General features: G+C 37.7%; 1 protein-coding gene and 1 long non-coding RNA gene across 3 annotated transcripts; one reads left to right on the top strand and one right to left on the bottom strand.

Annotated features, from left to right (window-relative positions):
- The first annotated feature begins 8,858 nt into the window (after nt 1-8,858).
- LOC140633612 (uncharacterized) lies at nt 8,859-25,833 on the top strand. The gene is made up of 4 exons (XR_012031190.1): nt 8,859-9,034; nt 14,172-14,288; nt 22,666-22,755; nt 24,923-25,833. It is a non-coding gene; the product is annotated as an uncharacterized lncRNA (long non-coding RNA).
- Nucleotides 16,935-27,092, bottom strand: LOC140633610 (serine protease inhibitor Kazal-type 6). Of its 2 annotated transcripts, XM_072826417.1 has the most exons (6): nt 26,963-27,092; nt 26,701-26,844; nt 24,996-25,018; nt 18,932-19,006; nt 18,284-18,399; nt 16,935-17,144 (listed from the first exon to the last, which is right to left on the bottom strand). In XM_072826417.1, the coding sequence occupies exons 2-6, from the start codon at nt 26,756-26,758 to the stop codon at nt 17,099-17,101; spliced, it is 318 nt and encodes a 105-aa protein (XP_072682518.1). In that variant the 5' UTR covers nt 26,759-26,844; nt 26,963-27,092; the 3' UTR covers nt 16,935-17,098. The 2 variants fall into 2 exon arrangements, with proteins under 2 accessions (XP_072682518.1, XP_072682519.1); XM_072826418.1 differs by lacking the exon at nt 18,932-19,006.
- Nucleotides 27,093-27,444: the final 352 nt, after the last annotated feature.

The following is a 27,444-nucleotide window of genomic DNA, read 5'->3' as shown; positions in this document are numbered from 1 at the left end:
CCCATGTGGCAAAGAGAGGAATGAAACAGAATATTAGAAATATCAGCCTAAAGACTAGAAACATCAGAGTTAGGTAGACTGTCATCAACGTGTATAGCATAAATTCACTGTTTTGGGTCAAGAATCTGACTTGTTATCTTTATGCTTTCTGCAGTCACCATATGTGATAAAAGACACCCAGGTGGTATCGAAACACACAAAGAATGGATATTTAAATGAAATATTTAGTCCTGTCAATTTGCAAAAAAGTTTTAAAGAATCTAAGTATGTGCTATGATGTAGTTTAAACAATGACTGAATTTGGCTATTTTTCCCAAACATTTTCTGTTGCAAGAACAGTGTTTGATAACAGAGAGTTTACATTTGATGGGACAAAGAAGTCTTACTTTACCAGAAGTTAATTAAAAAAAAAAAAAATCAAATTCTCCTTTTATTTTCCTTCTTATTTACCATGATTTTGTTTTCAGAGATTTATTTTCTCTCTATTTTGCTATTTAACTTCCTTTTAAATTCCCCTTTGTATGATTCCATAAAGAAATTAATTTAATTTCTTTACTGTGGACTAAATAAACATTGATTGAGGGCCTACTTGGTGCCGGTAAGTTAATATCCAATGTGGTCTAATCAATTCCTAATCCAAATTTTACAAACAAATTTTTCCTCAAGAAAGTAGCTGTTGCTTAAAAAGAGTTGAGGAGATTGAGAAGATAAAACAAATACATGTGATTTTAGACTAGATCCTATACTAGAAAGGTGGTATTTCTGGGACAATTGGTGAAATTTGAATAAGATGATAGATTGGTTAATAGTTACGTATCAATGTTAAGATCCTGATTTTGATGACTGTATCAAAGTAATGTAAAATGTTAAGATGATATTTCTTTGAAGCATTTTTACTGTTTTTAAAAAAATCAAATTATTTCAAAATGAAAATGTCAGAAAAAACCTTTAAAAAATAAAGTACAGGGACGCCTGGGTGGCTCAGTAGTTGAGCGACTGCCTTTGGCCCAGGGTATGATCCTGGAGTCTCAGGATCGAGTCCCACATTGGGCTTCCTGTGTGGATCCTGCTTCTCCCTCTGCCTGTGTCTCTGCCTCTCTATGTCTCTCATGAATAAATAAATAAAATCTTTAAAAGAAAATAAAGTACAAAAAAGTCTATTTAGACCTCTCCATCAATATTTTAAACTAAACTTTTAGGTAAGATACATAGATATAAGAGGCACATCTCAAAATCTTTGTAGTAGGCTAATTTTTGGAAAGTAGAAATGATATACATTTCACACTGGATGGTCTTCTTATATATTCTCTATCATTTGGTGACTTCTTTTTTTTTTCTTTTATTCATTCTTAAACTAGAATTCACAAAGAAGAGAAAACATTATTTCCTGGCATTAAAAAGCTTACATACTAATACAGAAGACTATCTGTGAAGGGTAACAAAATAAGTTAAACATTAAGTATATTAATAAAATCCAACAGAAACACAGATGACAAAGCAATGAATCCCTGGTGGGAAGGATAGAAGCGATTCTGCTAGTAGAAGATTTCTGTATATGTAGGGCACATGAGAGGAGTTGTTAGAGTCCCTCTGCCTGAAAGAATGGGCACACTTTCATGATGGTGCAGACAGTGACTGATGGTTGTCCTTCAGATAAAGAGCAGCATCTGCAAAAGCATCTGAGAGGTCTTGGCCAGCTAGGCACCGTGGGCCACCTAGTGTGGACAGTGCCCTGGTCATGGGGGGTAAAGAATGAATGAAGCTAAACAGGGACACTGCCCACAGATTGGAAATGGACTCTAATACAAAGCTAAAGAATTTAGCTATAACCTTCTGAGCAGGTGAAAAGTGCCTGATTTTAAAGTAGAGAATTATATGACAAAAGTTAAATGTTAGAATATTAATATTCTTTGATATCAGTGTGCAGGATTTTTATTGAGTAGGTTAAGTTTTAAAAGCACTGAAGTTGTTTCTCCTTATCTTTACATTTTGTGAAAAACATTTAATATTCAATTAGAAAAGTAAAATTATAAATGTAGCTTAGTTATCAAAATGTAATCATAAAAATTGTAATCAAATAATAGCTAATTTAGTATTTAGCACTTATGTGCTAAACACTCTTATGGGCTGTATACAAATCAACTCACATAATACTGAATTAAGTGCTATTACTAGCTGAGTTTTATTGATAAAGAAACTGAACACAGAACACTGAAGTACCTAAAATCAAACGTTTAGTGAGTAATAGGGCTGGGATATGGACTTAAATACTCTCTTTCTCAAAGGTCATATTTCAAAAAATAAGCTAAACCAATTTAGTATTTGAAGGTATATATCTATATTTTTATTGTTACTATTGTTTTTGTTGTAGTCCTGAAGAATGTAGAGCCTGTAATTACCAAACACCAATACACACTACCAAGAAGATTTGATATTTATGAGTCTGGCATACACTCACTGGGTATACCCGAGTATGTTTACTAAAATTTAGAGCTGGGGATCCCTGGGTGGCTCAGTGGTTTAGTGCCTGCCTTTGGCCCAGGGTGTGATCCTGGAGTCCTGGAATCGAGTCCCACATCGGGCTCCCTGCATGGAGCCTGTGTCTCTGCCTCTCCCTCCTCCCCCCCTCATGAATAATAAATAAAATCTTAAAAAAAATAAAATAAAATTTAGAGCTATAATTCTCCAATTTAAATGTCTGCCAAAATGTCAGGGAGCTTCTTAAAATGAAAATCCCTCAGCCTCAAAAATCTCTAGATGTCCTGATTCAATGGAGACTATAATATGTATGTTTAAGAAGGAGGAATGTGCATTTTCTGAAGCATTCGTAGTGATTTTATGAACGAGGTACACAGATCCAGAGTTACTGTATATTCTGAGCTGCCTGGATACTCTGAGTTTTTTAAATTATCTTCTTTTTATGACTATTATACACACTACTTTCACTTTCAAAATGATCCTGATTTGGAAAATAAGTGATATTTACCCTGTAGTCTTTATAAATACTGCCTATAAATTCCTTATTTGGAAATGTGACATCTGACTAATTTAAGGAAAATTGGAGGCAATTTTCAAGTCCTTTTGTGCATCTGCACCAGTGATGACACTTGATCTATATTCCTGTGTCAAGCCACCATTTCATCTCCTCATCAGGCTAGCCAAATGAACTCTGAAGATCTTAATAGAACAGCCACCATACTCCTCAGTTCAAGGTCTGCTATCGTTTTCAGACAACTTCTTATGATTGAAAAGGACCCATGAGAGAGAAGCACGTACCTGAGGATTTCCTTGGCTTACAGCCTCTGCAATGAGAAAACACATACTGATAAATCACAACAGCTCAGAAGAATCTCAGAATTCAAAAGCTAAAATTATCCTTAGTGATTGTCCATTACAACTGTCTTACTTTATGGATAAAAACGGAGGCCCAGAGAAGGGAAGACAATTGCTCAGGACACACAGTCTGTTAGGCATACAACTGACCTAGAGGCCAGATTACAAATGCCCAGTACAAAGCTCTTCTCCCTACATTTGGTGTCTGTGATTTATGTGGCTTTTATCCAACTCAATCCAAGTGTGGTTCACTTCTTTAAGATTTATGTTAAAATTGGGCAGCCCGGGTGGCTCAGCGGTTTAGCGCCGCCTGCAGCCCAGGGTGTGATCCTGGAGACCCTGAATCAGTCCGAGTCGGGCTCCCTGCATGGAGCCTCTTTCTCCCTCTGCCTGTGTCTCTGCCTCTCTCTCTCTCTCTCTCTCTCTGTGTGTGTGTGTGTGTCTCTCATGAATAAATAAATAAAATCTTTTAAAAAAAGATTTATGTTAAAATTGAGCTAGTCCTAAAGAAACAAAGGCAGAGTCTAAATCTATTCTTTATCAAAGAGGCATATCTTTAACCAGAAAAACGTTGGAAATTCCAAGGATAATCAAAGACAACTGGCAAACAAGTGTCAATATAATGATATAATATACAAGAATTTCAAGAACACTTTAAAAAATCATATGATTCATCATCATTCCCACTAACACTATCAACCATCTGCTTGGAAGATTTGTCTTAAGCACTATGTTAAATCTTATACACATTAAGAGAGAGAGAGAGAGAGAGAGAGAGAGTACAAGTTGGCCATGACTGGAATGCTAAGATTTGACTTCTAATCCTCATTATGCTACTACCTTTTTCTTTCATATTGAGCAACTCACTTCTTTTCTCTGGCTTCTATTTCACCACATGAAAATAGAGACTGTGAACTCTACCTGCTCTAAGACTTCTTTCAATAAAGATTATGCTTAAATAGCTTGGCTTGAAAGTCTGGAAGACCTGGGCTAGCATCCCAGTCATGGGCACCCTGTACTTCTCTCTCTCTGACTCTCTTTCTAATTATCTTTTTACTTTGCTCACCTGTGGGGCAAGTAAGAATGACTCAGCTTTCTGTAAAATGAAAGCTTCTCAGGAAAATTCTGGCAGTTGAATTCCTAAGATAAGAATTTCTTGAAGGTGACTTTAAACAAGAATTTCTAATTTCACTATAAATTGTTTCCTTGAAGAATGAAGCTTCTGCTGTTAATTGTGGTCTGCTGAGGGGAACACAATTAATTGGCTTGGAACTCCTAGATTAGCCACTTGGGGCCCAGGTGATCTAGGGCAGGCCATCTCATCCTATGAGATGTAACACTTTTTTTTTTTTTTTACCTTTTTTTTCCCTAAAGATTTTATTTATTTATTTGAGAGAGAGTGAGAGTGAGAGAGATCACAGAAGGAGAGGGAGAGGGAGAAGCAGACTCGCTGCTGAGCGGAAAGCCCCATGTGAGGCTCAATCCCAGGACCCTGAGATCATGACCTGAGCTGAAAACAGATGCTTAACCGACTGAACCACCCAGGCCCCCCTGTAACACTGTTTTTATGGACAAAACCATCTCTTGTGTAGCATTGTACTGATAATTAGTTAATTTGTAAATAAAAATTCCTTCTAAATTAAAAATGTGATGGGCAGTCACCATCATTAACCATCTTATCATTATAATTATTGTCATCATTAACAACATCATTAACTGCTGACATAACCAGTCTGGTCCAAAATGTCATTTCTCATGTATATAGTACTCATCTGTGAAGAGGAACAGATAGGCCACAGTGACCAAAAGCAGAAGGCTGCTTGATGGCTTCATGGTCAGTGAGGTTTGCAAGGTCTGTAGGGAATGAGTTAGAAGAGTCTACCGCTGTGGAGGTTCCACAGGCTGTATTTATAAGTGGATTCATATGCATGCATCGCAGTATATACATTTGTCAGCCAGCCAGGTTCTCCACTCAATTGTGTAATCTATTTCCCCAGAGATTAGAGACGCCAGAAACCCAAGAGGCTAATTTCATGCCTTTTCCAAACAGTCAGGGATAATGGCCCAAAATGATGTTTAGACAGAATGAAATGATTACATGTAACACACACAGAGTTTGCTCCCATCAGCAGCACATGGTGGTAATTGCAATCAAGTCATTTTATTCTACTTTGCTTATTTTGATCTGCCCCCAGCGAACCTTGGGCCAGAAAGCTTGCGTCTTGGCAATACCCTGTAAGATGATCTGCATAATAGGGGTTCAACACTAATAATGTTTGGTGTCACAGCTACTAGGACCATGAAAATGCTGATGTGAGGAATTTTGAGGTAGAGGAGATCATTAGGCAGACTAAGAACATAAGCCTAATAGTCATTACATTAAAAATTTAGGTATTCAAGGTGATTGTGAATTGGAGGCTATGTCTTTAAACAAATCCTTGCTTTTAGGCACCATGTGTGTGTTGGTTCCTATTCAACATTTTTATTCTAGCAAGTTTTTCACAGGTGGATCTTAGTCATGGTGCATAAATGCCACCTACATTTACCTTCTTTCTCAAATACACAAAGTACTCTTCATATTAGGGCTTTTGTACTCATTGTTTCCTCTGCCTGGAAAAACCTTGGCTGAGAAATCTTTTGCTCTAAAAATGTCAATTCATCTATCATTTGCTAAATGAAGATTTCCCTGACAATTCAAAGTACGCCCATCCCTAATCAGATTGTGTTTGTGCCTTCTTAGTTCTTTCCGATATCTAAAATTTTCTCATTTAATTATTACTTGTACATTTTCTCACCAGATAAATACATAGATGCATACAATCATACACACAAATGCATGGACATACATGTTAAGATATGAGCTCATGGATCTTTCCCACTACTCCACTGTCTCCACATCTCTATGCATAGAACAATGTCTTACACAGAAAAGCATGCAGAATGATTTTGATTTTATAAATGCTAACCAATAAAAATTCCTTCCGTCAATAATAATAATTGAGCACCAATTATTCCAAGTACCAGATGCTGAAAATGCAATGAAAACAAAGATTCATAGAGCTTAAAATCTTCACTCTTTTCTCTGACACTTCTGGGTGGAACCTACTAATTCCTGGAAATTTATTAGATTCTAGAAATTTAAAAATGAGTAAAGAAAGCTCACAGGTAGGAGGAGAAGAAAGTCATTTAATTAATGTTATACACAAATAAGTAGGGAAGCCCAGAGGACAGCACATTTGAGGGGTGTGCGGGGGTCAGGGAGGAAAGGCTGATAAGGGTGGTCAGGACCAGACATCACAGGGATCTGAATCTCCAACTTAAGAAAGTTGGAGGCACATAAAGAGATAACCAGCATTCCAAGAATAAAGATTAATGTGGAAAAAAGAAAACAAATAAGAACTAAGGTATATTCTGAGAAATGGTTACAGACAGGCCTTAAGTTGAAATGAAATGCTGAGCTTTGTCATGAGTCTTATGCTTGGGGTTTACTAAAATCCCTGGATCCATGGGTTTCTAGTTGTCATCAAATTTAGAAATTTGGGGTGACTGGATGACTCAGTTGATTGGGCATCTGCCTTTGGCTGAGGTCACGATCCCAGAGTCCTGGGATCAAGCCCCGACAGCTGAGCAGGGAGCCTAATTCTCCCTCTCCCTCTGCTGCTGCTCTGCCAGCTTGTGTGTTTGTGCTCTTAAATAAATAAATAAATAAATAAATAAATAAATAAATAAATATCGTTTTTAAAGACTTGAAATTTTAATATTACTTTTAAATTTTTTAAAAAATTTTTATTTATTTATGATAGTCATACAGAGAGAGAGAGAGAGGCAAAGATATAGGCAGAGGGAGAAGCAGGCTCCATGCACCGGGAGCCTGATGTGGGATTCAATCCCGGGTCTCCAGGATGCGCCCTGGGCCAAAGGCAGGTGCCAAACCGCTGCACCACCCAGGGATCCCTTAATATTACTTTTAAAAATATGTTTTCCTTCCCTCATCACCCTTCTCCCACACTGCATGAAGTTGTCCTACAATTTACTGATATTCTTTTCAATATGTTTTTTCCTGTATTTTATTTTTGCTCATTTTAAAGCTTGTCTTCAAGCTTGCTAGTCTTTTCTTCTATACTAGCTAATAATCTACTACTAATACTATATGGCATATTTTCCTCAGACATTTCAGTTTTTTCATCTTTATAAATACACTTTGATTCTTTCATCTTCCATCCTTTTTACTGAACATGCTCTTTCTTCTACCTTCTCGAAGAGATAACTGACATAATAGCCTCATCTATCAATTATATTATTTGCATCATTGCTGGATCTCTTTACATGATTGATATTTTTCCAGATTCAGGGTCATGTTTTTCCTATTTCTGTTTTCTATTTTCAGTTTTTCTGCATCCTGTTACATTCTCACCTGGTCCTTCTTTAGATGCTATTTATCCTAGAGAATCATTAACTCCTTTTCTGTTGCAAGGAAGACATATGCTATTTACAAGGCAAGTGTAAAGTGGGGTGGGGGTGCAGGACCTAGCAAGAATAGAAGCAGGAAAAGGAGCAAAAAGCAGATTTTTGTGGGGACTTTCAGTTTCCTTGTCTCAAGACTTCATTAAAATCCAACATTTCTTCACTGAAGAGAACAATCAAGGGAATGAGAAGGTAAGCCACTGACTGGTAGAAAATATTTCCAAAGATATACATAACAAAGGACTTACTCAAAATATACCAAAAAAATCTCTTAAAACTCAATGAGAAGAAAATGAACAATTCAATTTAAAAATGGGCAAAAGATCTGAACTTTACCTTACCAAAGGAGATATACAGACAGTCAAGAACTTATGAAAAGATGCTCAACATCATATGTTTTTGGGGAATTGCAAGTTAAAAACAATGTGATGTCACTACACACCTACTAGAATGGCTAAAATCCAAAGCACTGACAATATCAAATGGTAACAAGGATATAGAGCAGTCCCAGAAAGACAAAGAGGAAATTTAAATGTGTATTTTTAAGTAAAAGAAGTCAACCTAATAGACTACTTCAATACTGCAATTTATTCTTATATATATATTTGGTCTTCTGTGGTTCCTGGCTCACAGCTCCTCAAACCCTTGGAATTCCTTAAGCATTGAGGATGCTACAGGTTACCTTTGGTTATGTTAATGAATGACTTTTGGAAAGAATTTAAGGCTTGGGCTGGTTGCCAGAGGAGTCAACCACAAGATTAGTGGTTCAGAATTTTCAGGCCCACTCTCCTGACCTCTGCAGAGGAGAGAGGAGCTAGAGGTTGAATCAGTTCCCAGTGGCCAATGATTTTATCAGTCATGCTTTACAATGAACCCTTCATGAAAAAAACACCACAGGGTAGGGTTTGGAGAGCTTCTGGGTTGGTCAGAAATTCAAGTAACAACCTGGACTTGTGATTGGAACTTCTGTTGTTTTTTTTTTTTTTTAAAGATTTTATTCATTCATGAGAGAGAGAGAGAGAGAGAGAGACAGAGACACGGGCAGAGGGAGAAGCAGGCTCCATGCAGGGAGCCTGATATGAGACTCGATCCCAGGTCTCCAGAATCAGGCCCTGGGCTGAAAGCGGCGCTAAACCACTGAGCCACCTGAGTTGCCCATGACTGGAACTTCTAATCTGTAGCCCTTCAGTCAGAAGCACACGTGACAGCCTGGGCTTGCCATCGGCTCCTGAAATGGGTGAGGGGCCCCTTGACCTGTGGAATCTGATGCTATCTCTGAGTTGAGTATGGGACACCCAGCCGCTGTCCAAGAATTGCTTGATGGTGTTGGGGACATCCCCCCTGCCACACTGAAATCAGAATGCAGAAACTATACAGAGTTATATAACATGTGATTCCAAGTGAATGACATCCTGGAAAAAGTGAAACTATAGAGACGGTGATGTGGGGTCATGGGGTGCAACAGTCAAGAAAGAATTCTTGAGACATTTTATGGTGCAAAAAAGTGTTTTTGTTATAGCACGGAGATAGGACCCACGGGCAAAAGGAGCTGCACTGGACTGTGAAGAGAGACTATTGATATACTTTTAAATTTGGGATGGGGGAGGGTAGAAATAACTTAGGTCTCTAAAGGGGTTTCTGCGTGTTAAAGAGGAGTTACAGTGTCCTGGAGGTCTGGCTGTTATTAAGATAAGGCTGCATTTAGTCTCTAGCAAAACATCAACATTAAGGCAGCTGGGAGTTGCTTGAGTCACACTTTGCATGTCTCTGGTATTTATCCCTGGGCTGCAAGTTGTAAGGAAATCTAATTTTGGTTACATTTCTTGTACCTGTGCTCTCCTCGTCGACAGTAAAACACAGTAAAAAATGGTGATTGTCACGAGTTCAGCAGGAGAGAGGGATGAATAGGTAGAGCACAGAGGATTTGGAGGGCTTTGAAACCATTCTGCAGGACATGATAGTAGATGCATGTTGATGCTTTTGTCAAAACCCAGAGCACGTATAACACCAAAAGCAACCCTATTTTAAACTAGAGGCTTTGGTTAATAATGATAGGTCAATGTTGATTGTAAGTAATGCACCCCACTATGGGGGTTGTCAATAGGGGAGAAGGAGGGGAGGGTATATTTAAGAATTCTATGTATTTCCTGCTCAATTTTGCTATGAACTTAGTGGAGCTCTATAAACAGTATCTATTAATTTTAAAAAAGAAGATAAGCATATCAGAAACTAAGGACAAAAGTGAAAATTGCAATGAAGCTTTAGTTTATTCTCAGTAAGCCTATGGAATGCACTTCTGAGCTGTTTCCCCAGAACTGGATATTTTCCTCTGAAACTGTTGTTTTTAAAAGCATATCTCTTTTTTTTTTTTTTTAATTTTTTTTATTTATTTATGATAGTCACAGAGAGAGAGAGAGGCAGAGACACAGGCAGAGGGAGAAGCAGGCTCCATGCACCGGGAGCCCGACGTGGGATTCGATCCCGGGTCTCCAGGATCATGCCCTGGGCCAAAGGCAGGCGCCAAACCGCTGCGCCACCCAGGGATCTCAAAAAAAAAAAAAAAAAAATAAATAAATAAATAAATAAAAGCATATCTCCTTATAGGTATGTAATGTATCACTTTACAGTTTGCATGGAGACTTTATATACATTTATTCATTTTTCCTAAATCTGTCAGGTCTTCTTATTATTGCACATGTGATAGTATTGACGCCTAGAAAGTTAGGATTTAACCCACAATTGCTAGGAGGACGTCAAACTCCAAATCCAGTTTCTTCCAAAGGACTCAACATCCCTGGAGAAAATAGATGGACAGTCTATTGCTGGTACAGATGGACCAAGAGCAATGATGTCTAACACAGATACAGTTGATGAGGAGCACGAAGGCTGCCAAGGCTCCCATTGAGATGTCATTTTAGCTGGAGAAGTAAAGAAGGAAATCCACAAAAAAGAATCATTATTCCCTTTGCTATCTTTTTGTTTTAGTCATCTAGCTGGCCTATTTCTATCCCACAGAGCTTCTCTGTTGGTGTGTTTTTGCAGTATTGTATTTTCCCATCTAGGCAGCATGGTACAACACTTTACTTCAAACAGGCCACACAAAGAGTGTATTAGTAAGAGGAGGCAAATCTCTTCCCAGATTCTAGGATTTGAGAAACAAAAAGTAGATGTCCTTAGGAAGATGTGAACGAAGTCATGCAGTGATGTGTTCTTGAGATTCTGCTGGTTTCGCTTACATAAAAGAGTATGAAGGTTGTCAGTAAGACCAAGAAATTAACCTATAATTAATTATGACACTTGTAGGTGGGGCTCAGCACCTCTCGAAATGCTCAGTGTGAAAGCTTTTAATGACGTCTGCTTAAGTCTGTAAAACTGTTTTCAAAGCAACACACATCTAACAAAATTATTACTACAAAATGGGTTCGATATTACTGCGTGAACAATTTTCTGTGTGATGAGAACTTGAGGACTGTATTTATGAAGTCAAATTATTTGTATGAAAAATAAAATAATTCAGGTAACTGCTATTGTTCAACCTCAGAATTGTGTGGTTTCCTCTCCCACTACTTCTTCCTTTTCTCAGTTAATGATCTTACATACTTTTTCAAAACTATGGTATTAACTATGGTCACTATGCTGTACAACAAACCGCCAAAACTTATTCATGTATTCATCTTATAATTAAAATTTGTACCCTTTGGCCAACAGCCTCCTATTCTGCATTCTCTTCCCAGGCTGGCAACCACCATTCTTTCTGGTTCTGCGACTTTGACTTTTTCAGATTCTGCATTATACAGCATTTGTCTTTCTGTGTCTGGCTATTATATTTAGCACAATGTCCACTAGGTTCTTCCTTGCTATTGCAAAAGGTAGGATTTTCTCTCTCTCTCTCTCAAGTTCCATTTCCTTTATATATATATATATATATATATATATATATATATATCACACACTCTCTCCCTCTGGCTAAGTAACACTTAGGAGGACATTGGACTGAAGTGGCTGTAATGCCTTGGTAGCCTATGTAGTAATAAGCAAATCCAAGTGAAGCCAAAGTCAATGAGCATGAGTCCGAGGAAATGGAATGTAGGAAAAACTAATTGCAAACAGCCAACTTGGCTTTCCCAAATAAGGCAACTGCTTTAGGTATAGCCAATGAAGGAACTACTTAGCTTTCCTTCCACAGCTTCTGTGTAAAAGCCTTTCCTCTAGCTTCTGTTGGTGGTCCTAACAATTTTAAGTTTAGTGCTGCTTGATTTGAATTGGCATTTACCTGAATAAATGTGTAAATTTTAGTGTGCCTCAGTTTATCCTTTAACAACATCTATAAAATTTTCTTTATTCCTGCCGACAGCCATTTAGGTTGTTTCCATATCTTGGCTATTGTGAATAAGGCTGCAGTGAACATGGGAGCATAGCTATCTCTTTGAGATCTGGATCTTATTTCCTCCAGATACATACCTAAAAATGGAACTGCTGAATCACATGGTAGTTTTGTTTCTAATTTTTTTGAGAAGTCTTTGTACTGTTTTCCACAATGGCTGAACTGATTTGCAATCCCACTGACAATGTATGAAGCTTCTTTTTTCTCCACATCCTTGCCAAAACTTGTTACCTTTCGAATTTTTGATAATAGCCATCCTAACAGGTGTTGAGGCAATATTGCATTGTGGTTTCAATCTGCATTTTCCTAATGCTTAGTGATGTTGAGCATCTTTCCATGTGTTTTTTGGCCATTTGTATGTCTTCTTGGGAAAATTTGTTCAGTTTCTCTACCCATTCTTTAATCAATTTAAAAGATTTTTGAGTTGCATGAGTTCCTTATATATTTTGGATATTAACCCCTTATCAGATACATGGTTTGCAAGTATCTTCCTCACTCTGTAGGTTCCCTTTTCATTTAGGTGATCATTTCTTTTGCTGTGCAGAAGCTTTTTAGGGTGATGTAATCTCACTTGCTTAGTTTTGCACTTGTTGCTTGTGCTTTTGATGCCCTATCCAGAAAGTCACCGTCAAAGCCAAACTCATGAGATTTTCCCTTAGTTTTCTTCCAGGAGTTTTACAACTCAAGGTTTTATGTTTAAGTCTTTAATCCATTTCAAGTTGGGTTTTGTATATAGTCTAAGATAAAGGTCCATTTTCATCCTTTTGCATGTGGAGATCCAGCTTTTCCAAAGCCATTTACTGAAAAGACTACTTTTCCTACTTTGTATTCTTGGCACTTTCTCAAAGATTAAATGATCATTTATTTGTGAGTTTATTTCTGGGTTTCTCTATTCTGTTCCATTGGTTCACAGTTAAGCCATTACCACACTGCTTTGAATACTACAGCTTTATAATATGATCTAAAATTAGTATGAGTCATATCTCCAGCTTTGCTCTTCCTTCTCAAGACTTCCTCTATAACTTTAGTTTTTCAGGGTGTTTTGTGGTTCCATATGAATTTTAGGATTTTTTTTCTATCTCTGTGAAATATATCATTGGAATTTTGATAGAAATTGCATTGAAACTGTAGAATAGTTTAGGTACTATGGACATTTTAACAATATTAATTCTCCCCAGTCTATGAACACAGAATACCTTTCCATTTATTTGTGTCTTCTTTAATTTCTTTCCTTAAGACTTTAACAAGTGAAGAAGAAGGTCATTATATAATGATAAAATATCAAGTCATCAATAGGATGTAACAATTTGAATATATATGTACCCAATGTTGGAGCATCTAAATTTATAAAGCAAATATTAATAGAACTGTTGGGAGAAATAGATAACAATGCAATAATAGTAGGGAACTTCAATATCCCACTTCAACAGATGATAAATCATCTAGACATAACATTAAAAAGAAAATATTGAATTTGAACTACATTTTAGGCCAGATGGATGAAGTGGAGCAGAACAATGCATCCAATAGCAGCAGAATGCACATTCTTCTCAAGTGCATACAGAGCATTCTTTAGGATAGATCATTTGTTAGGCCTCAAAACAATTCTTAACAAATTTAAGAAAATTGGAGTCAAATCAATATCTTTTCTGATTACACAGTTATTGATCTGTAAGTTAATAATAGGAGGACAATTGGAAAACTCACAAATATATGGAAGTTAAATAATACATTTCCACAAAAAACCCAATGGACAAAGGAGAAATCAAGGGGACATTAAAAAAAAAAAAACACTTGAGACAAATGAAAATGGAGACACAATATACCAAAACTTATGGGATTGTGCTTTATGTTGTGCATTCTTTTAGTGTACGTGTCTTATCAGATCTAAAGAGTAACTAGTGAGCTAAATGGGGCCATGAAAGGATACCTTTCTCTCTTTGGGTTAGATATAAATCTTCTCACATACGTTCTGCTTATTTTCCTTTAGGTCAAGTTACAGAACTGAAATGCACCCAAACTCTGTAGTCACAGATACCAGCTCTGGGGAAGAAAAGAAGAAAGTCAGAGAAAGATCAAGAAGACTTCACAGAATGCCTCTTTCAGAGTTAGTGGCCTCTTTGAACCAGGTCTTCTCAGACTATGGCTGTAGCCCTTTCACAAAATTAACATCAGTGTTCACACATTAGGAATTATGATAGATACTGTCACCTTCTTTATATGTTATTTTAAGCCTTTGCTAAGTTCATGAATACTTTTAATTCTGATGTCTCTAAATATATAGGACTAATCCCTCCAATTCAACACTTATATCCAAATCACTCAAATAACTATAATTATGTGAAAGGTAGTTTAGGAATATGTGATTAATGTGGTCATCTTGAGTAAATAGAGGCCCTGTAACTTCTTGGCTGTGAGATCGTGGACAAATCATTTATATCTTTCTACCTCAGCCTCCTCTTGCATAAAATGGGGCTGCAACTTCACAAGTATTGCTAAATATAAATGTGATAATATTTGGGTGCTGATCACTGGGAATATGGGTAATCAGTGATATATTGGTAAACCTAATTGTTTGTGGTGAGTTATTTTGGTCTTTTATCTTTGCTACTATTTTCTATGGCTTCCCCCCCCCCCCGTTGTTCCCTTTGCAATTTTAGAGTGTGAGAGTGGTGTGCATATGTTTATGTATACTACTTCAAGAAAACTTTACATAGACACAGACAAGCCACCAGAAAGGCCCCCCTCACTCAGCCTCATCACTGACACAGCACATCATTTCTGCAGTGAATTTAGTTTAAAAATACCCATAAGAGGTAAACAGATGACTTGGCAAGATTTGGCAGGGAAAGAAAAATGCCTGAGGATAGTGATTATAAATTTGGTATGATCTGGTTTTGACAATGAACCCATGGTCATTTGAAGGTATAAGGATAGATAAGAGTGTTCAGATCAAATGAATTATTTTCTTATGCTTTGAAGAGAAGAGTACAAACCATGCTTAAAACAGTGTGTTCTGTCCTGACCATCAAAATAGTGAGGAGCATTAACAGAATTATGAATATTTGCTTCTTTTTTTAAAAAAAATATGTATTTATTCATGAGAGAGAGAAGCAGAGACATAGGCAGAGGGAGAAGCAGGCTTCCCGCGTGGAGCCCAATGCAGGACTCGATCCCAGTTGGGATCATGACCTGAGCCGAGAAGGCAGACGTTCAACCACTGAGCCACCCAGGTGCCCCTGAATATTTGCTTCTCTGTGCTTTTAAAAATCATTAAAAAAACATTTTTACTGAAAAACTTTAAACAAACAGCAATATTAAAATACTTTTATAGTGAACCCCTTTAAAACCACCTGCTAGATTGTACCATTACTATTTTACTATGCTAGGTTTGTCATGTATCTGTCCATTAATGCATCTTAGATGCAATTCAAAGTAAATTGCAGACATCAGTAACATTCTCTCTTAAAAAATTCACTATACATATCACATTTAAGACTATACTACATGTAAAAAAGAGACAACACTACATGTTTACATTCTTTTCTTTTGATGTCAAATTTGCAAACTATGGTACACATAAATCTTAAGTATGTATTCACTGAGGTTTGACAAATGTATACATTTCTGAACCCAAATTCCTATATCTTGACCATTATTGTATGTGTGACTTGCCTCTTCTTTCTAAGAAATACAAGATTTCTGGCCTTCTGTGGTTTATTTTTTATGTGCTTCCCTTCCATCTCCAAAGAATAGCTCAGAACTATTAAGAGATAGCAATTTAATTATTTATCCAGTTATGGACCCTGAAATAAGCCTTGAAATCAATGGTAGTCTTAAGAGATAGGTAAGAGATTTGTATGAGGAAAAAAGGGTAGACAGAGTGGCACAAGGTGGCACAAGAGCCATTCCAGGCAGGACAGGACAACGAGGTGGAAATAGATACTCTGTGTGGACAGCTGACAGGACCCTGGCCCAGCTGGAGGGGACGGTTCCAATAGGAGAGAGGAGGAGTGGGCCACATCGAGAGGCAATATGTTCAAAGATGCACAATGACAGTTTCCAAACTCCACAGAATGCCTGTGTGTCTACATTGGAAGTAACTAAATTTTATCAGGGAGTAGAAACTAAAAAGGAAAAGAAAAGCTTAATTTCATTAATGAGCAGTGGGCCTTTTTCTCCAGCAAGGGGAATACTCTTTAAGCATGGAAGAGTACAAATCCCACACTTGAAAGGGTAGAAGGTGTATATTTTCCCTAGCATAACCTAATCTCTCTGGCTCTTTATCTAAATACCAGATGCATCCCCTAGTTTGGTTAGGTCTGACTTAATATACATAAAAGGTACACATAAAAGGTAATATCTATGTGCATAAATGTACCATTCCAAAGAGATGAGAAAACTGTGGTCTAGAGAGGATGAATGTTTTAGTTTTATATAAAGTACTTTTCCTAAAATTAGGAAGGAGTGATATTATGTGACTTATGACTTAAATAATAGGTATTGCAAAATAATTGTAAACCTAATTAATGTATTGTCACATTGTTAAAAATCCTTCATCATCTACATGGCAACTTCAAGAATAAGGGAGGGAAGGGGATTTTCCCAAGATCCCACAGTGACTGCTTGGTTGATTTAGATAAAAAAAACAAACCAGGTCTTTTTATCCAAGTTTATGCCAGGTCAATTATTCCATATTGTATCTGTATGTCTTCTTCATCTCAAAGTAAAAACACAGCAATGATTCTACAGAATTTACTTTATTGACAAGCAAAGCCAGGGAAGTAGGTGTATATTGAACTACCCAAGAGCCAGGCAGTGTAGACAGTATATCTTTATAAATTTAAGGGACCCATTCGAGAAAAACAGAAGTGAGACAAGAAGTGGCTAGAAGTCACCACAAACACTGCAGAAAATTCAGCATTCTCCTTGATGTTTTAGATTGATCTTCCCACCACTTTTCCTATAAAAGAGAAATACACATGTATGCTCAGTGCAACATCATTAGTATTCATGACAAAGGTTGAAAAAAGGTTTAACTATTTAGAGTCCATGCCATCATTTGGTTCTACAGGTATCCACTTTTATGATTTGGCAGAGGGCAACTAAATGTACTTGGAGATGACATCTGGACAAATTACAGAAAACAGGAATCTTAAAACAAATTTCAGAATTTTACCCAGGTTGGACCTTTTGTTTTCAATTGTTCATTCTCTGAGAGTAAACATGTATACAACCAGAAAAGTAAAAGTGAAGGAGAGATAATGGCAAAGGGACTTTAGTGTCATAGTCCTGATAGAAGATATAAGAGACTGAACCTAACATTCAGATATTTGGCACTTTAGCAGGTCATATATTCAGTCCTTCTCAGTAATATGTGTCCATTACATCAAATCTCTTTTTACCCTACTGCCTTTCTTCTGGGAAAATTTGGTGTTAATTAATCAGATATTGTACGTAAGCAAGTAGGCACATATTAGGTGTTGATTCAATATTTATTAATTTTATTCTATGTGTCTGGCCTGTTATTTTTAATAGGGAGCTATATTAAAAATATAAAATTCCTAAAATTTTATAGCAAAGTTGAGAGAAATTAAGACATTCACAGAAGAAACTCTAATACAAGAAAATGAAGACAGTGGTGAGGAGTAAGAGACTTTTACCTGGCTTAAGCAAGGTTTATAATTTCTCTGGTTTTAGAGTAATCAATTAGACTTAAAGATCGATTGATTGAATTTTTTATTGATTATAAGCCAAATCCTTGGAAAGGTCGAAATCTTTGCCTAAAATCTATAGCATCTGTTCTGTTCCTTACAAACATGAAATTCAATATATATTGGTCCTTAATAGAATCTTCCTAGTGTACTATGTAAAGTTTGACTAGTCTGCATATAAAGGATAATCTTTTCCACTATTCTTTGTTGAAAGGCTCTTTTTCAACAAAGTGAAAAAAAGGAATGAACAGAAAATGGTAACTTAGCAATATATAATTTGATATAAAATAAAATGTCGGAAAGTAATTTGGGTAAAATAATATTTTTATTGATGATAAATTTTCTCTAAGCTTTCTATGTTTCTGATTTTGTTGAGTATGATACTTACACCATCGCCTTACAGAAGGCACATTTATTGCCATATGTCTGGCCATCAGAGCCACAGTGGGGGTTAGATTCCCGAGTGCAGTAGACCTTGGGATCCCGGAACTCACCACAGTCAATCTACCAACATAAGCACGGTGACAGTGACATTAGTGCATCCTGTCGGTGGAACTATCCCTCAGAAGAGAAGCTTTGGACGGCAAGCTTAAACACACACACACACACACACACACACACACACACACACACGAGCACACGTGCGCACAATGTAAAACTTTCTGAAATAGAAAATAGCTTTTCCTTGTCTGCTTAACTAGAACTTATTAAATGTAACAGCCTTTTTCTTTGAAACACAGGAAACCCATTTCTGTGGTTATTGTATTCAGAAGTAAATTAATGATGTATGCAGATCCTTACTCCTTATATAAGGAGTGAGGCAAACACTAAAGGTATGACGTTTTGCTCCAACACTTAATTATTTGGAGAGTTGTTTTTTGACTTTAAATGCTTCTTGCTTTTTCTTTTCTTCCTTCCTTCCTTCCTTCTCTTCCTTCCCTCCTTCCTCTTTTTCTTTTTCTTTCCTTTCTTTTCTTTTCTTTCCCCCCCCCACTCTCTCTTGTCAGTGAGAAAAAGAAAAAAGAAAGTCTCTTACATGAGAGAGACGCCTCCTTAAGACTCCTTTCCCTGGCAGTTGGCCCTTTGATCTTGCCATCCAGCCTCTTTTGTCCTTTAGAAAGCAGACATGCAAGAGGCAGTTGGGGAGGGCCTTCACTGTTGAGAGAGTCTAGAACCACCTCCCTCCCCAAGCCCGATTTTCCCCTTCCAGTGCCCCCTGGGAATGAATAGAAAGAATACAAAATTTCAACAATCAAGACCAATACTATCAAATGGTATATGAACAGACTTCCTTAGAACATAGACACACTTCACACTTTCAAATTGTACTGGCCCCTGCTGATACCTGAAGTGAGCCGATCAATCCTGTGAAGAAATTTGTTTTGTACACACCATTAACCAGTTGTGCTAGCTTGGACAAAGTACTCAATATCTAAGCCTCTATTTGCTTAATAGAAACTTGAAAAAAAATAACGGTTTCCACGCTTCATCCCTACCATTGTTCTAAGGATCAAAGGCGATCATATAAGAATCGTGGAAAATCAGCGTAGAATAGTTGAAGTAGACCTGGGCTAGGAGTATGGAAAATAAGCTTCTTATTGCAGGCTTGCTCTAACTGTACCATCAGACTAGATGGTCTCTGAGGACCCTTCCACCTCTATTGACCCTTCCACTCAATAGAGTGGCTAAAAAAAGCTCAGTCCTAGTTCTTCAATTGGATGGGAGAAATAACAACTTTTGCCTAAATGCTTCCTCCTCCACGTCCAGAGGTCCCTCTTCACTTACTGTATGAGAAATTCCAGCATGGTGACTGGGGTCAGAAAAGGACCACTCTCTGAGAGCCGTGAAGGTTGGGGAAGGTAAAGGATGCCTTTGCAGGGACAGCCAGAAATCCCCTCTGTGTAGCAGAGAGCAGGGGGAAAGAGGGGAAACAGCAGGCTGGGACTAGAAGGAGGCCATGGCTCTCACAACTTGAGGAGAAGTGGGCTAAGGTTTCTGAATGTCATGTCTTTCTTTCCTTCTCTTTAAAAGATTTTGTTTATTTACTCATGAGAGACAGAGAGAGAGGCAGAGACACAGGCAGAGGGAGAAGCAAGCTCCCTGCGGGGAGCCCAATGCGGGACTCGATCCCAGCACCCTGGGATCACGACCTGAGCCAAAGGTAGACACTTAACCACTGAGCCACCCAGATGCCTCACGTCATGTCTTTCTTGTGTCCAAATCTCCTCTCTCCTATTGTTTGTATTTTAGATTTCTGTACATGGAATCCAAACAACTGGCTTTTCAGTGGAGGTCAAAGCAGGTCTAGGCTAAAGGGGATGGTAGGATTAGTTTTTTTTTTCTCCTTTAAAGTTTCCCCTGTGAGGGATTTAGAAAATCCAGGAGAGCTGAAATTGCCCTCTCCCCCAATCTTTTAAAACCCCCTACTGCTCTGTCATGTTGCAGGATTGTTCTGTAGACACACCTAGGTTTGAATTTTGCTTCTTTCACTGACTAGCTACATTACCTTGTACAAAAACTTCACTGCTCTGAGCTTAAGTTTCTTCATCTTTAACAGGGCTGGCAATGCCTATCTTCTGGGATTATCTTAATAATGAATCCTTTGAAAACACTTTGTCAAAGCTCCAGGTATGTGGAAGATTGCTACTATGCATACTAACAATGTAAATTGTATCACAGTCTACAATTTCTGGAGCCCATTATTTCTTATCCCATTTTTAGTGAATTTCCTGATTTTTTTTTTTTAATTGGTGTTGGATTTAACAAGCATCTCTATTTATTCCCTCAGTTCAGCTTCCAGAGACCACGTCTGTGCACTTGGGTGCCAATGTTTAGTATCAGTCTGACCCCTTGTGGTTCTTCAAAGAACTGTGCCTTCTAAAATATTCTGGAATAATCTGTGTCTTTTGCTAATGGTGACTACCAGATTATTTAAATTATCTGGAAAATGAGTTTGTACAGTTAATAAATCAACTAAAGAGTCAGGATCATTGATATTTTAGTCTAGCACTTTAGTTCTACAAATAAAGCCAGTGAAAGTTTGCAAACACACAATCACACACACACACACATACACACATACCCCCCCGCCCCCCCGCCCCACACACACCCTAGAGTGTAGGACTTCATCTATTCTTCTCTTTACTGAAAAATACTAGTTTAGGTGCCCCTAAACTACTGCTTTCATTATAGTCTTTCTTTCTTTCTTTCTTTCTTTCTTTCTTTCTTTCTTTCTTTCTTTCTTTCTTTCTTTCTCTTTCTTTCTTTCTTTCTTTTCTTTCTTTCTTCTTTCTTTCTTTTTCTTTCTTTCTTCTTTCTTTCTTTCTTTATTTCTTTCTTTCTCTTTCTTTTCTTTCTTTCTTTCTTTCTTTCTTTCTTTCTTTCTTTCTTTCTTTCTTTCTTCTTCTTTCTTCTTCTTTTTCTCTTTCTTTTAAAAGATGTTATTTATTTATTCATGAGACACAGAGAGAGGCAGAGACATAGGCAGAGGGAGAAGCAGGCTCCCTGCGAGGAGCCCAATGTGGGACTCAATCCCTGGAACCCAGGTTCATGCCCTGACCCGAAGGTAGACGTTCAACCACTGAGCCACCCAGGCATCCCATTATAGTATTTCTTTGCTTAAGAAGTAAGGATAGAAAACACTAACATGTATTTGTCCTGAAAATTATGCTGCTCAATATGTATTCACACATATTGAGCAGCATAATGGCTGCTCTGTTGCTGATCAGAAGTAGCATGGAAGGGCATCTGGGTGATTCAGTCAGTTGAGTGTCCAACTCTTGATTTTGGCTCAGGTTATGATCTCACGGTTGTGAGATCGAGCCCCACACTGGGCACCATGCTGGGTGTGGAGCCAGTTTAAGATTATCTCTCCCTCTCCGTCTGCCCTTCTCCTCCAATTAAAAAAAAAAAAGATGAAGTAGCATGAATCCACAGACGCTCACTCAAAGTGGAGTTGGGCATCCTGAGATGCTGATTGCACAGCTTTACTGCTGTTGCTAAACTTGGGTGAGGTAGGTCCTCTTTCTGAACCCTGTTTCCCTATCTGTAGTTAAAGTGTAGGTGCTGATTAACACTGCCAGGTTGTATTTAGGTTTCCTATCAGTATCTTAATTATGAGTTAGTACAAGCTCATTAGGAAAAATGAGTAACCCCAAACATATTTTAGCCATGGAACATTGTTTTACTAACTCTACTAAAATTTATCATGCCTTTATCTTAAAATACCAACAAAAATAAACTTATGTATCTTAAAATTATTGTAAAAGACAATGGTTGACAATTATTTATTTTTGAGCAGTTTGTTATATTAATTTCAATCTGGAATACTCATTTAAACAGCACCTTAAGGATATGGTTCCCAAATATCCAGCTTAGTAGGGAAATAAGAAAAATAAAGACAAAGTAGTGAGGGGTTCTGAAAGCAAAATGTATTCTGTTCAAAAACCTATCCTTGTTCTGAGAGCATGTATTTGAAGCATTTTGGTATTACCCTATAATTTCTTTAATGAAGGCTGATGATGGTAAATAGTGGTTTTACTTTTAATTATTATTATTATATTTTTATATTTCTGTTATTTAATGTTTCTACTTGGCAAATTAAAGAATTGGCAGCATAGTAGTCACTTAAATTTATGGGGAAATTTTATGGAACTATGAATTCCCAAAGTTCAGGAACACGCTTTTCGTTTAGTTTGAACCCTCTCTTTGAAAGAATGTGAAACTTTTACAAGTCAGTAATTTAAACTGTTCACTCTAATTTCCCATCAGGTGCTCCATCATGGAGAGACTTCTTGGCATGCGAATATTGGCTTTGGGGTCAGAGAAAACTCTTTCCCTTTTGTCCTGGCTGGATCAGACGTGAGTAGGCATGCTCCCAAGGGTAGTTTCAATTTCTGCCTGTTGTTGGGATTGCCAGCATTCTTCCAGACACACAGAAGAGAAATGTAGCCTTTATGCCATCTCAAAGGTGGCATCATCCCTACCCTTAATATTTGAGCGTAAAAGAGACAGCAGTCTTGGTCAGGCAGGCTTGGTTCATTCCAATTCAGATACCCAAGGCCGGAAGGGGTTCTAGAGATCATGGAATCCATATTTTCATTTTAGAGATGTAGAAACAAAGGCAGTGAGTAGGGAAGATACACCCCTTGGATCATATAGCCAGCAAGGATTCAAACAAGGACTCATTTATACTGTCGCCAGGGTGTGTGGGCACTCTAAAGTAGGTGCTTTCCAGCATCAGGTAATTACCTAGAATGTAGATTCAAAACTCCCCAGTTGTGTGTTATTACTCAGCAAGCCTGGCATAGTGCCTGAGGATCTGCATACTGAGGAAGCATCTCCTGGGATCCTCAGGCAAGCAGAGTCTAAGACTGGGGTCCATCTACAGGAACGAACCAATAAATAGCAGATTTTCAATGAACCCTAGAAACACTAAACATCCAATCTGGAATTCCAAAATGAAAGAAGAAAAGCAGCTTCTGTGTTAATGAGAAAATTGGGGTTAAATTCCATATATATTAAATTTGTATGTAATGGCCTCATCATATTTTACTACTGAATGGGATAAAGAATGTTTTTCTGGATCTTATGTCCTCTCTCTATTTTGATATTTAACATAGGCTGGCTACCATATATATTTAAACATAAGAATAAATAAATTTTAAGATGTATAATTACATATAGCAATACAAACCCATGTGTGTATGCACTAGGACCCAAGTGTATATGTGCATGCATGCGTACACACACACACACACACACACACACACAAGCACATATAGCACACTGGCAGTAATCATGAGGCATCATCCATTATAAGATGTATCTCAATTCCTGAGATGCTAAATTTGAGGAATAAAAAGCCTTATGCGAGCAGAAGGTATACTAGGGTTGGAAAATGTTTTTCAGCTACTTTGCCAACTCCAATCAGTTGGCAGTAGTGTCTAGAAACTTCTGATGCCAAGAGTTATTGAGCACAATGAGGCTAACCAAGAACCAAGGCCAAAGTCAAGTGAAAACGTTCAATATAGACACAGGGCCAGGACTGGTAGAACAAATACCACTTGTTTTGTGTTGTCTTTTGATAGAAGAAGAAAACTGGAAAAAGGTGGTAGATTAATTTGGAAAAAAGAATCAACCAGGGATCCCTGGGTGGCGCAGTGGTTTAGCGCCTGCCTTTGGCCCAGGGCGCAATCCTGGAGACCCGGGATCGAATCCCACGTCGGGCTCCCGGTGCATGGAGCCTGCTTCTCCCTCTGCCTGTGTCTCTGCCCCTCTCTCTCTCTCTCTCTCTGTGACTATCATAAATAAATAAAAATTAAAAAAAAAAAAGAATCAACCAAATAAAGAAGATAACTTGTGCCTATTTCAATTGTTAATCCCAACGGTACTTAAGTTTAAGTGAATATTCAGGGCAAGACACTTAACAGCCTCTGTTCTAATAACTCCTTTAGAAGTTGCTAATGATTGATCACTAAGTCATCCTTCTATAATTTGCCAAATGCTCTCACATAGTTTATATAACTTAAATCTAATTCTATGTGAATAATATTATTCCTTTTCTATAGTTGTGGAAATTATGGCTCAGAAAAACTGAGTAACTTGCCCAAGATCACACAGTGAAATCAGTGACTGAGCATTAGTGCTATCACAGATTCATCCTATTTTTTTTAAGATTTTATTATTTATTCATGAGAATACACAGAGAGGAGACAGAGAGAGGCAGAGGCAAGGTGGAGGGAGAAGCAGGCTCCATGCAGGGAGCCCAAGTGGGACTCCATCCGGGGTCTCCAGGGTCACGCCTTGGGATGAAGGCAGGCGCTAAACCACTGAGCCCTCCGGCTGCCCAGATTCATCCTATTTTTATTTATACTTATTTCACTTTAACAAAATCTGAGGATGGGGCATTTAGACTCTTTAAAACTGAAAACAGTATACTCATAGAGATACTGTAATTAAAAAATGATATACTTCTGATTTCTGTATTTGTCCTGCTTGTCCATTGTTTCTGCTCTTTTACCCATAGGCAAACCTCTGGCCAGGGAATACCAACCAAATACCAGCCAGGTCTGAAGAATACGTAAAAAACATACACTGACCTGTCCTCCTTGACTGAAGACACCTGAAAAAAAAAAAGCACAAAATCCAAACAATGTAGTCTCTGAATGTGTGAAAAGCAGGATTTGCAGAATAAAGGTGCCCTCTGTAGAAACTTCAAAAGTGATATAAGGACAGGACCCTGATGGAGAATATTTCTTGGAGGTTGAGGGGAAGTTAGAGGAAATAGTTAAAGGACTTGGGAATTCATATGACAGTCCTGGTTGAGTCACTAATTTACTATGGGAATGACCTACCTATTATCTCTGGCTTCACTGTAGAGAAATTGGGTTGGAAAGTTTCCTCTAACTTTGACCTTCCAGGCTCCAGTGCCTGCAGCCTCTCCCCAAAGTCCTTGTTACAGGCAGCTGGGGAAGGCACTGCTTTTGTTGTTTGTTCTTTGATCCCCAAATTACTCTTCTGCCCTTTATACTCAACCAGCTTTAAATATAGACCCAAATATAGACTTGTAAGGACAAACTCATTCTCTTTTCTGCGATATATTTCTCTTGCTACAGCTTTCTAAATTCTTGAAAGAGAAAAAAATGTCCATGAATACAGTTTTGCTTCTCTCTCTTCCATCTTTAGGATTATGTATGTGATTTTAAGTTGTGGCTAATTAGCTCAGTGGTTTAAATCATTCTTTTTTCTTTCTTTTTTTATGATAGTCACAGAGAGAGAGAGAGGCAGAGACATAGGCAGAAGGAGGAGAAGCAGGGTCCAAGCACCGGAAGCCCGACGTGGGATTCGATCCCGGGTCTCCAGGATCGCGCCCTGGGCCAAAGGCAGGCGCCAAACCGCTGCGCCACCCAGGGATCCCAGCTCAGTGGCTTAAAATACAGATACAATAAAAGTCTTAGATTCAGTTCTGGTATGAGCTGTTGAATCTTGATTTCTGGCCATTGCTGTGGAACTCCTAATGCCAACAACACTTCTCACACTGAAACAGCAAAGAATAGAATAATAAAGAAGGAAAGAAATAGGTACAGTGGCCCTGTTTATTCATACAATGCTGTGATAAAAAAATATCAGATTGTACTATAACTATCCTTTCAACAATCTGAATTGATAGAATCTATGACTATTGCTCATTAAAGTAGCCAAAGATATTCCCCTGCTTGAAGAATTAATTCACCACCAGCATAAATGTTTCTGCATTTTAGGATTCCATAACTTTTCTGAAGCATTCTCTGGGCTGCCTTTATCCTCCTTATTTCAATTTCAGTTATTTGAATCTTAATTATAAGAATAATGAGGACAGGAAATTCTTCTTTTGTCTTGGAAACCAAATTACTCGTCCTCCGGACTAGTTCTATGAAACAAACATCTATAATGTTCAGAAGTCATGGATTCAAGTCATAAATTCTACTTCCTACTTACTAGTCTTTTGCCAATTCTCTTAAGTTCTATGTGCCATGGTTTTTTTTTATATGTAGAATATAGATACGAATACTTGACATGTGTATTGAAGATAATGTATAAAAGCCCTCAGTACATTCTTAAAATATAGAATATGCTCAACAAAAAATATTTTTTTATCACTACTATCACCTTTTTCATCATCACAGTCATTATCACCATTATGATCTCAGAATTGGTCTTTAATATCAAAATTGTTAGAATTTGAAATATGGTAGACAAATACTCTTATTCCCAGTTCACTACGAACACTGTATTATAACTTTAAGAAAAAAAAAAAAAACTCACCTGAGAAAATGCTGAAAAGAGCCAGAGAAAGGAGCAGAAGGACACTCAATGTTTTCATGGTGCCAGTTAGCTCACTCAGATCAAGGCTGCTTTGTCCAGCTCAGGTTCTGTGTCAAGACACTTCCCAGGGCACTAGAACACACACTGAGACATATATATATAGACATGATCAAGGGAGCTGGGATCTCCACCTTCTTTATAAATCATATTCTAAAACCATATGCAAATCTATACAATTTAAGCATTTATTGGGAACTCTTACCAACTTAAAGAAATGCTTCATGCTCTCCAACATTCTTAAAAATTAGAACAATTATGTAAGTTGCACCTTAGATCTTATTAATTGAGGATGTCCTTTCCCAGCTGTAGTCTACGTTTTCCTAACAACCAATATATCCTCCCTAGTCTTCCCTCTAAGGTTTTGCTACATTAAAGGGATGATTCACTGGTGGAGCCCGCTTGATGCCTAGGTCTCTTGCAGACAGGTCCTGCATGTCTGTGGTTCAGATGAGCAACCACAGGGGAATGGAATCTAGGGTGTAACTTGGATTTTCAAAGTCCATGTCATCCAAGGTGTACCCCCCCAAAATAGGTATTCTATGTTGTCACCAGGACTGCATTAGCAAAAGCATTTTCTGGGGGAGGAATCAGCCTGCTAATTTTAAAAATCATCACTGTACTCAAATGCCAGTGATTTTCAATTTTGAAGTCAAAATGAAGAAGGGAGTCTATATATATTTTTTA

This window comes from Canis lupus, chromosome 5 (assembly GCF_048164855.1).
Source record: "Canis lupus baileyi chromosome 5, mCanLup2.hap1, whole genome shotgun sequence".
Lineage (NCBI taxonomy): Eukaryota > Metazoa > Chordata > Mammalia > Carnivora > Canidae > Canis > Canis lupus.
Note: the sequence above shows the minus strand (reverse complement) of the source record. Positions and strands in the feature narration are given on the sequence as shown.

Excerpts from the sequence above, each read along its gene's own strand:
- LOC140633610 (XM_072826417.1), bottom strand. The coding sequence starts at position 26,758 with ATGAAAACATTGAGTGTCCTTCTGCTCCTTTCTCTGGCTCTTTTCAGC. Across the intron at positions 25,019-26,700 it reads TCTTTTCAGCATTTTCTCAG|GTGTCTTCAGTCAAGGAGGA; the intron begins GTGAGTTTTTTT and ends TTTTTTTTTCAG. Across the intron at positions 18,400-18,931 it reads TAAGGAGGCGTCTCTCTCAT|ATTGACTGTGGTGAGTTCCG; the intron begins GTAAGAGACTTT and ends TTATGTTGGTAG.